Raw genomic sequence first — 13,927 nt, forward strand, 5'->3', positions numbered from 1 at the left:
ACCCAATGACAAGTAGTAGTTGTGATGGGTAATAACTTAGTAACTGCCTAAATGCACATTTTAATGAGACATTTTAATGCTCATCTCAGACAAATAAAAAGCAGACTAATGAGATGTTCCTATGGGATTTGATATAAACATTAGAAAGGAAAACATCCCTCCTGCTGTGACACCACCTTGAGGAAAGGCTATATAAACACTTCAAAGAGGAAATGCCAAAAGGCTTAGAATTTTAGACTCAGTCGGAGCAGCCTGAGCTTTCATTCAGATCTGGAGGACCACAGACAGAAATAAACGAAAGCTGGGTACACACGATGGACACCGATGGCTGTACAAGTACTTCTTCTTCAGTGTCACGCCACGGCTGTGCTAGGGTTACACATTTCAGGACCATCTCTTCCAACACCAGCTGCCAGCATGGTGATGAAGTCAACAACTGCCAGCCCACTGGCCATGTTCTAAGAACTCCCCAGCCCCCGGGCTGCCAGCCTCTGCCTTATTTCTGTCTCCCGCCCTTGTGCTTAATAAGAAGCTTCCATGCCCTTCTGCCTCTGGGTGACTGCAGCTGTGGTGAAGGCATCAACAGTCATGAGAAAGAGAGCCTGCAGGCCTTGAACAATCGCCTTGCTAACTACCTGGAAAAGGTACGCATGCTGGGACAAGAGAACGCCACACTGGAGTGTAAGATCCAAGCAGAGTGCAACAAAGAGCTCCCTGCCGTGTGTCCTGATTACCTGTCCTACTACGCTACCATTGAGGCGCTCCAGCAGAAGGTAAGAGTCTCAGACACCGGAGCTGATAAGCCGCAAGTTGGTAATCTCCTGGCCGTTGGCTCAGTTGATATTTTGGTTGCTTTTATGCTAACAAATGTTTTGTAGAATAAGGACATCTCTTGAATGGAATTGTCCTCTTCAGACAGTGTTAAGGATGCTATCACTTTTTCCAGAGATGTGCTCTGCCATTATAGCCTGACGACTGGGGCAAAGGTATACTAACATGTTGCTGCCATTTCTTTCATGAAATAAGTTAAGAGGAATGTGAGAAAGTGGATTTGATTATAATATGTTCCTGAAGAGTTTGCATTCATTTTTTCCCACCCCTCCCACCAATCTCCCCCTTTGCTCATTTCCTCATCTCCAAAATATTTAGTTTCTGCCCATATCAAACCTATGCTTCCTATCCAGAGGGCTGTGTTGCTACACATGCTGGATTTATTCACTTTTGATTAGTCAGCAAATATTTACTGAATGCCAACAATGCGCCAGGTATTATTCTAGGCTCTGGAGAAATACTGATAAACCAGTAAGTCCCTGACATGTAGAATTTCTATTCTAGAGGATCCTGGCATGTTACGCAAATTCAGAATGGACCTTACATTTTTAACAGTGAACTATGAACAAAAGTTATTGATGTAATTTTTACAGATCTTTTAGGAAATAATAAAAATTCTGCTCTGGCAATATTCCCCAAATTTCCTCAGAATCACTATGAAAAGCCTACCTAGCCTTTCTTTGTTCACTGAAACATGCTCAGGTCCCTCGGTTTATAAAGAAGGAGATGTTGGTGTCTGTCTCATTTGTGTGTACAATTTCTTAATTCTAGATCTTGTGTACCAAGGCTGAGAATTCCAGACTGGTCTCACAAATCGACAACGCCAAACTGACAGCTGATGACATGAGAACCAAGTAAGCCCACCAGCACTGCCATCTACCACAGAATACCCCTGCCTCTGATGCTAGACACTCCCAACAAGATGCCCCACATCTACTGACCCTCCCACACACTGTGTCAGCAGCCATCCAGAACAGCCCTTCACAGGCAATAAAGGATGGAGATTACTAACACTTCTGCAGATGCCTCACAGGTAGCTTCTAACACATGAACCTGTCTAGCTTCCGGCCTGCACAACGACTCAGTAGCATGGTCAGGGCTAATACACGCTTGCCCATTTAAAGTGAGAAACTGGTTTAATGGCATTCTGTGACTCATTCAAAGCTCATACAAGACAGAAGCAAAACGTGGACACAAGCTTTCTAACCTAGTATACTTTCTGCTTAAGTTGCATTACCTCTTGGGGCAAAGGAAGGAAGATAATTTCCTTCACCTCACAGAAAAGCAACATAGCATCACTCTGACTGATTTAGGAATAGTCATTCAAAGGTGACATTTATCAAATGGCTTCACCTTGGAAAAGAACAAACCCACAACTGAATGACAGGCCCAGAGGAAGAAGTGGAAGGGAGTTCCACATGGCTTGATTTATACCATCTCTACCTTTGAAAGCCTTTTTTCCTGTGTCTCGTTTTTAAAGGTATGAAGCTGAGGTGTCCCTGCGCCAGCTAGTGGAGGCAGATGTCAACAGCCTGAAGCAGATCCTGAACGCCCTGACGCTGGGCAAAGCTGACCTGGAGGCACGAGTCCAGTCTCTGAAAGAGGAGCTCCTTTGTCTCAAGAGCGACCAGGAAAAGGTTAGAGGAAAACTGAAAGCCTCTAAACCAGCTGAATCCCTAAAAATAACATTAACTCCCTTGACATGAACTTGATGGTGTATGTCCCACATGCTACCGCTCTGCTTAGGCTCTGGCGGGACACACTGTTCAGAGTGTCAGATCTACAACATCTAAAGTCTCCACCACCCCAGCTTTGTTGAGAGAAGGAAGCCACCTAATTCTCATGTCCCCCCAGGTTTCCCACCTTTTTGTAGGCACCCCTACACACCCCGGCAGCACTGATGACTCCATCTCGGTGCATGTCCCTGGAAATGATCTCGGTGCCTTCACCCTGATCTTGCTGGTCAATTGCTTTTCATTTTGCATTTCACTGAACATAGTGGATCACATTTGGTTGCAACTGAAAGATTTAAGTCGTTTTAATAACATTTCCATGGCACCTATAAATCCTGCTTCCCTTTATGGTAATAATCATGTCAAATACAGGTAAATCATTGCTGTTGGCCTGAGACAAAGACACAAGGGAATCAGATGTTCACCGAGTGCCTTTGCATTCTCTCTCTTTCTGCAGGAAATCCACACCCTGCAGAGCCAGCTTGGGCACAGACTCAACATTGAAGTGACTGCTGCCCCTTCTGTTGACTTACAACAGCTTCTCCAAGAAATGAGATGTCAATATGAGTCGATCACGGAGACCAATCGCAAAGATGTGGAACAATGGTTCAACACGCAGGTGGGGAGGAACAGAGTCACAAAAAATAAGCTGGTGTTGCATTGCCAGGCTCAGAATCGTTCCTGCCCTCCTGATGGCCGTGGTCCTTGCGTGTGTTTCAGATGGAGGAGCTGAAGCAGCAAGTGATGAGCAGTACCCAACAGCAGCAGTGCTGCCAGACAGAGATCATCGAGCTGAGACGTGTCAAGAACTCGCTGGAGATTGAACTCCAGGCTCAGCACCGAATGGTACCCGGCTCCACAGGGGTGGCTGTTTCCCAGATTGTGTTCCTTAGAGCAGTGGTTCCTCTGTTTATTAAAGGATCTGTTACCCCCAAAAGGACACGATGGTCCCAAAAAAAGCTGGGAAATGCTGGGTTAAGCAGAAGCCATACCATATGCCTTCCTGCAGGCCACTCGTAAGCAGATGTGTGCTGTGACTCTCCAAGCAGGGGATTTGGTAGCCAGCATCCAAAACTTATTTGATGGCAACAATGAGCCACAGACTACACTGGGAAACTCTGAGAGAGCATTTTATAATGTGCAAGAATTGTTTACAAACTGTTATGTTACAAACTTATAATGGTCTTAGAAGGAGGTGGGATAATTTTAAGCCCATTTTACAGATAAGGCACAGAGAGTGAAGGTGATTTTCCAAAATCAAATCCAAGATAAATTTTACCTTATCTGTTTTATAGAGACAGTTGAGATCTTGGAGCTTTAAGTCACTGTCAAACCTCACAGAAGAAATGACTCTGAGAAAGGATTTAGGCTCTGAGCCCAGAGCTCCCTTCCCTGTCTGTGTAATAGCGTGTTGAAGCAGGAAATTATTTAAATGCAGATCTGAAAGGTACTGGGAAGACCTTGTGCTAAAGTTGATTTTGTCACCATCTAGTGACATGACTGTAGGTAACTCATTTATCCTCAGTTTCTTCATCTACAAGAATTCTAATAATCTTATAAATGATTCCACTATCCATAAGCTTATAGGATGATAGCACAGGTAAGAACTTTAATCACCAAGATCTTAGCTCTCTTATTTTACACTGAGAAATTGATCCAAGGAGGAACTTTTAGCTAAATGTTGCACCTTTCCTTTTTAAAATACAAATACTCTCAGAATGAGGTGCCATGGTGATATGATTTTAATATCTGGGTATAAAAAATAAACTGGAATATTTTTTTATTCCCATAGGTAGGAGAGTGTGCTAAGAGATTACCAGGTAATTAAGAAAGAGGAAGAGAAATAAAAACTTAAAAGAGGGATAAAATAAGAGGATAAAGGGAAGCAAGCCTTACTACAGTTGATCCTTTGGTTTGGGACATACCCACTTGGAGGCAAGAAGAAGACTTGGAGCCTCGTTGGTATCTGTTACAAGACACCATTGCTCCAAATGCTGCAAATCACAAGTGACCCAAGCTTGAGAGTCAGCATCATAAATGATTCTTTCCTCCTCCCTTGTAGAGAGACTCCCAGGAGAGCATGCTGACAGAGACAGAGGCCCGCTACTCTACCCTGCTGGCCCAGATCCAGGGTCTGATCGATAACCTGGAGGCGCAGCTATCAGAGATCCGGTGCGCCCTAGAAAGACAGAGCCAAGAATATGAGGTTCTACTGGACATCAAGAGCCGGCTGGAGTGTGAGATCGGCACATACCGCAGCCTGCTGGAGAGTTCTGACAGCAAGTACGTAACATACAAACAGTGGCTTATGGGAAAGGTGCCCACACCCCAGGTGCCACCACCAGCAAAGGGTGCATGTGTTTGATCTTCTGGCCAGTGAAGGGAAGCTTGAGATGAAGGGTCCCTCCACACTCTCCAACTGTGGTGTTGGGTGACCTACGGTGGTGACCTAGCCCAGGGCAGAGGCATTGGCACAACGGATTTTGAAGAACCAACAAACTAGATTAATATGTTTTAGGTGGTTTAGCTTCTTGGAGTTTTACAAATTACTGGAGGAAAAACAGTGCCCTCAAAGATGAACACCCCTGGCCACTTAAAGCAGAGTGCATATGTGTGGGTTTCAGCCTCTTTTTATTTTTTTTAAATAGAATTGGTAATGTTTTTAAATGACAAAAAGATTCAGCAACCCATAAGGTGCTGAGTACAAGCTCTTTGACATGACTGAGTACAAGCTCTTTGACATGACTCAGTTTCCAAACTAATGCCCCAAATTGCTAAGCAGTCCCTTCTCCTCAAAAGAAGCCTCTATTCTCATCTTTCTAATTACACATGTCCATGTAATGCCAGTGCAGGTTAATGGACGTAGCTCTCAGAGGAGCTACAAAATACCAAGCGCCTTGAATTATCAGAGAAAGATAATGTTTCCCAAAACAAGCTTCTAATGTTTCCTGTTTCTAACTCCAATTCTCTAAGGAATTTTCACTTAGAGAGGCCTGAAGACACACTGGAGTTTCCCAATGAAACCATTGGGGTGACTCCTTTAGACCCACCAGAAGTATCGTGACTAACACATTGATAGGGCAACTATCTAATTAACTTTTTCTTTATCACTGTTGATCCTGCGTTAATCCAATTATACCCATTCTGAATATACTGAAAAACTAAAGCTTCAGAGGAGCTGACTTACCTGAGGTCATTAACTGGTAAACGGGCCCCACCTATGCTTTGCTGGTGTGGTGCTTTGCCACAAAGCTCCAGTCTCCACTATAATGCAGCTTACATGCTGCAATGTTTCCATACCTATGGTATGGCTCTGGATCTGGTCTGATTCATTTTCTTCCACTAATGACCATGCAAAAAAATGAACAAATGAGCATTGGAAGTCTTTGTCTTGAGTCACCCATGTTGAAACTTTGACCACCACCATTTTTCTCTTTAGCCATGCTTGCTTTCCCTCAATCAAGGGGAAAATCTGTTTTTTTTTCTAGGCTTCCCTGTAACCCTTGTGCTACCACCTGTGAGTCTTCCACGTGCACACCCAGTCAGACCGGAGCCCTGGAGCACGCAGCCCATGGGAGACGCGAGCCCTGTGATCCCTACAGAGCCCTGACCCGGCTTCTGGTTAAAATCTGCACCCTCACAGAAGAGTTCCAGGATGGGAAAGTCATCTCTTCCTACGAACACGTGCAACCTTGCTTCATCACCAGACTTGCTAAAGTCTAACATCCCAAGGTGATGAAAATGACCCTCATTCATGAAAGAGAGGCCAATACTTGCTCCTGCCAAAAAGGTTTAAGAACTCCCCAGTCCCGTAAGGTACTTAGTTTCTTACTACTACAGCGGGTCTCCACTGCTACATAGAGTCTTTCATTCTGCTCCTTCTCTAAGTCACTGCTGCCAGCGTGATGATGAAAGTCATTGCTCTAGACACTCCTCTGGCACTTACCAGGGACAGGCACCAGGAAGGTGACCTACATTACCTGGCTCCACAGGTGATGGGCAGGTTTCTCTTTTGTTTACCCAGAGCTTGTTTACTTATGTCCTTATTAGAGCCAGTCAGACTAGTTTGGGGATTGTTTTTGGCTGTGGCACATCAGGGTGAAAAGCTACAACCTTCCCTGCTAAACTCCTCCTTTGGATATAGAAAGAAGCCTGGATGGGAACAGGGTGAATGAAGAAAAAGTATCTGTCCCATTTCATGTCCTGGAGTAGGTAGTCACCGTTGAATCTTGCTGAATTCCGCCACCTCCATTAGTTTACCCAGACATAGTTCACCTTCCCGAAGACACTTTTTTAAACTGAGAAAAGTTCTTTGAAAAATTCATATTTTTAATGATTGATTTTCTGGATGGAGCATTGGTCTGTACACTGTATGTATCTTAGGTTCACGACTCCATGCCCACCATCAAAGCACCCCAATCCTCTACCTCAGCCCACAGGGTCCCTCACCCCTATACTCCCCCCCTGGTAGCCCCAGTCCTGCAGTCAGACTTCTAGGGTTTATTTTGGTCTAGCTTTGTCCCTGTGATGTACACATTTTGCAGTACTTGACCAGCCACTAGGGTCACCAAGTATTTTCTTGGAGAATCAGGAACAGTTGTGGGAGATGAATGCAGAGCATTTGAAGGAATGGCGTGGGCCCCTCATTAAACGTGTGCTTTCTCTTTCTATCCTTTAGGAAATGGGAGCTGGTTCTGATTGTTTCTCAAGGGACCTGGAATTCTCAGAACAGAACCCTGTCTCCCTCTGTCCCTGTGATGGGTGACCATGAAAACATTAATTTAAATTCCTGCTCCGATTTGTTCATAAAGAGTCTTAATATTCCCAAACTTTACAATAATCACTGCTTGCAAGCATGAGGCCTGTCATCATCAGCCCCAATCACCAGCACACTGACGTCCTAGTCATCAGCAGATTTGTGGGTGTCTGTCATTCCCTATGAAGTTTACTGGGCTTTTCAGGTTTTCATGACTATTTCCAAATCAGACATAGAAGTCAAAAGGCCTGAAAATTCTAAACTTGTCCCTTCCTCACTGACTGTGACCTGCACAAGACGTTTAGCCTTCATCAAACTGAATTTCCTTTCTTGTTCAATACTGGCCACGTCTACCTAACACAGTTATGGAGATCTAGAGAAATCGATTATGACATGCTCACATGCTGGAAAGAACGACCCACATGCTGGAAAGAACGACCCAAGTTATTTTTTTACAAGCTTTACTTCTAGCTACAATCTAGACCAAAAATTGCATCATTGTTATCCCATGTTAAAATTCTTTCTTCATGAATGTACTTGGAGTCATGATTTTGGAATTTTAATCGTGTTTTCCTTTTGGGGGGTGGGGTGGGGGTGAGGACTAAAGAATGAAACAAAACCTCCCTGATCAAGCCCACAGCCCTACCCAATAACGTGTTTCTGAAGTCCTGGGGGATGTATGAGGTATGGATTGCTGGTGAGGCCCACATCAAAGACAACTGTTGAGCTCACAGCCCAGTCATCCACCTCCACGGTGGAATGCGGAACTACCAGAGTGATCTCTTCCGTCTGTCATTCCTCTCCTCTGAAGACCCCGGTTCCCACCCCGCCGACATCAAATTGCATGAAGCTTCCTGGTATAAATCCTTCTCCGACAGAAGTTGGGAATGTGGAAAGAACCCGGGGATTGGATTTAGGAGCCCTGGGACAGAGTCTCAGCGCAGCTGGAGTGAGGACCTTAGGGGCAAACGGGCAAGGGGGGAGGGGGGTGGTCTCCTCTAAACTGCGAAGTGCTGTGAGGAGGCAGCCTCGTCCCACACATGGAAAGTCAGCTCTATGTGCTATTCCCTTCCCCCTTCCTCCCTCCTTCTATCTGGACGCCTCCAGTCGCCCCCTTGGGCCAGTCAGCCCTAACTGGGAAAGCAGCTGAGGAGGCACACACCTGCGCTGGTGCCCTTGAGCTTTGGTTCTCACAAGACTCAGGATGCCAGCCCAGGGAGAGGCAGCAGTGCGTCCCCAGCCTACCCCAGACACAGGGCCACTTCCTCCCTCTCAGAGCAAGGTCATTTATTTTAATGATAAAAAAAAAGCCCTTATAAACTGCATAGGAAAGGGGGTGTTTAATCTCTCAAAGGATATAGATGGTTTTTAATTCTCTTTTATTCTTTTTCAATTGAAGTAAATTGACTCACAGCACTGTATATGACTGAGAGGTATTGGATTACACCTGACCCACGAAAGCGCTCCACACCCACCCCCAGGCCCCCGCCCTCCACCATCTTCCATTCCGCCCTCCCCACCCCCCCAACACACACAGCTGCTCTCCGCCTGCCCCAATCTCTGGGAACCTGAATTCTACAGTCAGACTTCTAGGATCTGGGATTCTCTGGTTCTGTCTGACCCGTGGTTTCGCTTCTCTAGAGGACACATGAAAGCGACAGCATCTGGATTTGTCTTCCTGTGTTAGGAAAAGTGAAGCCATCCTGTGTGCGAGGGGTCGGAGCTTTAAAGGCCGTGAGAAATACCAGGGAGCGGAGCAGTAGCCCACGCAGCCGCAGGAGGGAGTCGGGCGTCCAGCTGTGCGTAGTCCAGCAGCGTCCAGCAGCTAGAGCCGCCGGGGGCTGCAGAGGGGAAGAGGGATTCCAAGGAGTCTGGTCTCAGCTCAGAGGCAACCATGAGCCAACAGCATGTTCGCTGGAGTCTCACCCAGCCTCACCTCTGTTTTACAACGAGACCTCCAGCTGGTTATCGGCCCTCTCTGAATCTCACCTCCCCCCTCCATGCCACGGGCTACTGGTCGTACCTCCTGTCAGGCCGTTGTGAAAATTAAATCAGCGAAAGCTTGGGAGATCCTTAGAGGAGTGTCTGGGGGAAAGCACCGATTCAGTAAATGTTTATTGCTCTGGGTGAGATGGCCGTCGTTGACAGGTAGCGCCATGTGGTCCTCCTCCGAGACTGGGCTGCACTTACGTGCGCACCAGCAGTGACCATATCTGCGGTAGCTAACGCGATGGTGGCGTGTGCTGCGCTGTGCCCGCCCCGGCTCCGCCTGACTCTCAGCACAGACCCGCCGAGCAGCTCGTGCTTCTTCTCTATCCATGCGATGAAAATAAATCTGAGGGCCCTCCCTAGTGGCGCAACAGTTAGGATGGGGCTCTGTAAGCGAGCCGCAGCCACCCCAGTGTGGCCCCTGGAGGTGACCACATGGCTTGGCAGACCTCTACTGACCCGCCCTATGCTCCCCTCAGCAGTGCGCCTCGTGGATCTGCCTGTCCTACTCCCCACTCTGTCTCTGGTGAAGCCTCTCAGCCCCCTGCACCTCTGGCCTATACCCCAGTTCTGTATGCATAAATAAATAAATCTTAAAAAAAAAAAAAAAAAAGAAAAAGAAATCTGAGACAATGACTGCCCTAGAGCTAGGAAGTGACCGAGCCAGGATTCCTCTGTCCCCAAACACACACTGTTAACCACTGAACTGAATTATAGATTCTCAAAACCAAGAGTCTGTGAGTTTCCATCCTGCAAGGCAGTTGCCATGCCAGAGTCCTTTCTCCAAAAGCTCATAAAGCCAAGAAACACCCAGCCATGTGGAGCAAGAAGCCTGTGGAGCCTGTGTCAGAAGGGAAAGGGCACTAGAACCTACTGGGATCCACGGGTGTATTTTTAAACAGGAGGTCTGAAGTTATTCACACACCAGAGGCAACATCTAAAATTTATAAGGAAATTAAGCTCAATGACAAAACCTAAAAACAGATTCAAAAATGGGTGGATGCTCTGAAACACTTCCCCAGAGAAGACACCTTGATGGCACCAGGCATGTGAGAAGAGGCTCGTGGTCACCTTTCACCTGGGGAACCACGATGGGACATCACCTCACACCTGTTCGAATGGTTCTTAAGGAAAGACAAGGAGCATGTGTTGATGAAGATGCAGAGGAAAGGGATCCCCGGACACTGATGGTGGGTGTGGAAATCAGTGTAGCCTGGATGGGAAACAGTAAGGACGGTCCTCAAAACACGAAGAATCGAGATGCCCAATGGCCCAGCTATCACCTGCTAGCTGTGTACCCAAAGAATATGAAAATGCTAATTTGCAGAGGTGACTACTCTTCATGTAGTAAATAAGCTCTTCACCACAGCTTATTTACAACAGCCAAGCATTGTCAACACCTAATGTGTGTGTGTAAATATACATATAAAATGAAATACTTGTCAGCTATAAAAATAAAAAAGGCAAAGTTCTGCTATTTGCAACAACACAGATGCCTCTGGAAGGTAGTATGCTAAGTGAAAAACATCAAATGGAAAGAGGTAAATACTATGACTTCATACCAGTGAGATAAAGAAACAAAGCCCATGACAAATGAAACAAACTCTTGGACTATAAGACAAAGTAGTGGTGCCCAGAGGGAAGAGGAAGTAGGGTGGGTAAATTGGGTAACAGGAGTCAATTTTATGGTGATGGAAGGAAATTAGACTTTGATAAAGAATAGTAATGTAGATTTACAGATTTTGCTACACTAGCCGGCACAGCTGAAACCTATATGTGATAAACCAATGTGACCACAATATTAAAAAGCCACTGCTTTCTAATGGACAGGTGTCTTTTTGTTTAATGCTTTGATGGTTTGATGCCTTTTTGAGACTCTCTTTTAGGTTCTGACATTAGCTCGATAGACAGTTACAGTTATAGAGAATTACTTTTCCATCGATCTAGCCATCTTTTATAAAGAGGGGGTTAATAAGTTAATAAATAATCCATTTAATAACCAATTAATTTCACATTCACATAACTATCTGAATTAAGCACTCTTTAAAGCCTTATATAATAGATAAGGAAAGTAGAAGAGAAAAATGACTCAGCCAATGTCATACAATCTGATTAATCGCAAACACTTTGATTTCCTTAGAAAGGTGCTCTTTCTTCACTGTCTTGTTTCCCACCCCTGTGGAGGTCAGGCCCTGGTCCCCAAGGCAGCGACCTTGGGTTCTAATTCTTAGGAAAATCATTTAATTTCTCTCTGTCTAGATCTAGGATAGTCAGTGGGGATATTTTTGATCTTACATCTTTTGTTTCCCTTAAAGTGACTGATGTTACCTGATTGTGTGCCCATAGGAAATGACACTAGAAATAACATCCTCCAATTTCCTCTCCCTGGTGTCTTTTAAAGGTAATCAGATGCCATCCATAAGAATTTTAAGTTCTTTAGAAGTTAATGACCATAAGTGGTTGTTCTTAATTCCTGTAATATCCTTTTACCGAACAATGAAGGATCATACCTTCTTCATGGCCTGAGTAAACTTATCCTAATTCTGTCCATTTTGATTTAAAATTAAAGCTTTGATTATGAAAAGCATGTAAAGAGCAAACACCCTCTCTACAGGGGGAGAGATAAAGAGATAAATATTCTGGAGAACAGGAATGTGTCCAGAAGGGGAGGGCTGGGCACCCTCTTCGCCAGGGGACTGTCCAGGCTGAGGCAGCCGGCACCCCATGCCCCAGGCCTGGGTTAGCACCAAAGCCAGCAAGCCTGGGCCATGCTGTTTCAACACTGTAATCAAATGTCTTTTATAGGAAGTGAGTGCTTTGGTTATTTGACTGGCTGGAAGTATCTGGAGTCATTGTGCTCACGCATGATTCACAGGCTTCATGGGAACAGCCCACGCACCCAGTTCAAATGGGAACAGCCCTATTTGACAACACTAAAAAGATTTATGCAGTGAAACAATCATTTTAGATTATATTTGGAGGGCTGGCTTAGGTGATTTGCAGCCAGAGGCCATCACTTACATGCACTATGTGTACTATGCCACTGTTTGCTAGAGACTCCAAGGAAGCCGTTGCCAGCAGCAAGGTTTCTGAGTATGGTTTTGGGGGGATTTCATGCTCTTGTTTGTTTTTCTGTTCTCTTATTTCTCGTCCTCCTTCACCTGCCTCTTCCTTCTCTTCTTGGTCTTATTCTTGTCGTTCTCCTACTCCTCCTCTTCTTATTTTCCTTCTCGCTTCTCTGTAGTCTTCTCTAAAGTATAAACAAAGATCAGGAAAGCTTTTCTCCCAAATCAGGGGCCACAATCTCTGTTATTGAAGCTCCTTGTTATTGACGCTAGTCACAGAAACTAGCAGGTGTCTGAGGACTCCCTTGGACAGAATTGGACTCCCCTGTCTGATGTGTGTGACATGGAGAAGTAACTTAACTCTACAGACTCAGGGGACCACTCTTTGGGCTAAATTTCTCTGGATTCATGTAACTGACCACAAAGAACAGCTTCCACATCTTATACATGAGAGTAGAAAGGTCTCCTCTCTGCACCTCAGTGGGAATAAGTGTTTATCAGCTCATTTTCCACTGCCCCATCAGAAAAAAATAACCATACCCTCCTCCCTCGCTGCCATTGTCCAAGACACCACCCCTTTCCACCTTTTGTGGCATAACCTTTGTGGGGTAGGTAGAATTCTCGCAATGGGAAGTAAATAAAAATTACAATCCATGTAAGAGGACTCTAGCTGGAGGGGGAAAAGGAAACTATGTTGAAAATTCAGGCTGTGTTCCTGACTAAAGCACTAAAAAAGCCCAAAGCCACCCTGGTGGCACAAGGGTCTAAGTCTCAGGACCATGAAGCTATTGTAGCCACTGGAGCACGAGTTCTATCCCCAGCCAGGGAGCTGATCCACATGGCATGGCAGATCTCTCCTGACCTGCCCATTGCTCCTCTCAACAGTGTATTTCAGTAGATTTGCCTGTTCTGCTCCCCACTCTGTCTCTGCTGAATCCTCTCACCTCCCACACCTCTGATCCACTCCAGCTTTTTTATACATATATAAATAAATCTTTTAAAAAGAAAAACATAAACAAAAAGCCCAAAGACAACTTCAACCATCTCTGGTCAAGAAGCAGAATCACACCCTGATTAAGATCAGAAACTTGAATCTAGACCAGCTGGGTCTGATTCCCAACCATGCCACCTACTGTGAAATCTTCGGTAAATTACTTAACCTCTGTGTTTCTACTTCCTCATCTTTAAAATGGGGCTATTAATAGCATCTACTTCACAGGGTTGACATGATGACATATTTAATGCATGCAAAGATCCTGCAGCATGCCTGGCACCCAGTAAAGTTGTGAGTGTGACTTCATTGTGCTGCTTTGAGAAGCTTACCTCCACAGCAAAACAATCCCACGGGAGCTAATGATACAGTTCACTCAAGCTGACAATGACAGTCATGCAAAGCCGCTGATAACTAATGAACGTGCTGTGTTCAAATGGGCTTTTTAAAATTTTTTTAATAAAAAATATAGCTATTGGAGGTGATTTGATATATATGGTGAAATGGTAGATCCAACTCTTTCATTTTCCAGAACGTTATATAACTGTAGATCCAACTCTTT

The 13,927-nt window shown here is 45.1% G+C and overlaps 1 protein-coding gene across 1 annotated transcript; it reads left to right on the top strand.

Moving 5' to 3' along the window:
* The first annotated feature begins 314 nt into the window (after positions 1-314).
* On the top strand, positions 315-6,287 carry KRT39 (keratin 39, type I). Its single transcript, XM_004684211.1, has 7 exons — positions 315-773; positions 1,603-1,685; positions 2,312-2,468; positions 3,022-3,183; positions 3,285-3,410; positions 4,627-4,847; positions 6,053-6,287. Exons 1-7 carry the CDS (start codon positions 315-317, stop codon positions 6,285-6,287), a joined length of 1,443 nt encoding a protein of 480 aa, XP_004684268.1.
* The last annotated feature ends 7,640 nt before the right edge of the window (positions 6,288-13,927 follow it).

This window comes from Condylura cristata, unplaced genomic scaffold, assembly GCF_000260355.1.
Source record: "Condylura cristata isolate star-nosed mole 26May11 unplaced genomic scaffold, ConCri1.0 scaffold00017, whole genome shotgun sequence".
In the NCBI taxonomy this organism is placed as follows: Eukaryota; Metazoa; Chordata; class Mammalia; order Eulipotyphla; family Talpidae; genus Condylura; species Condylura cristata.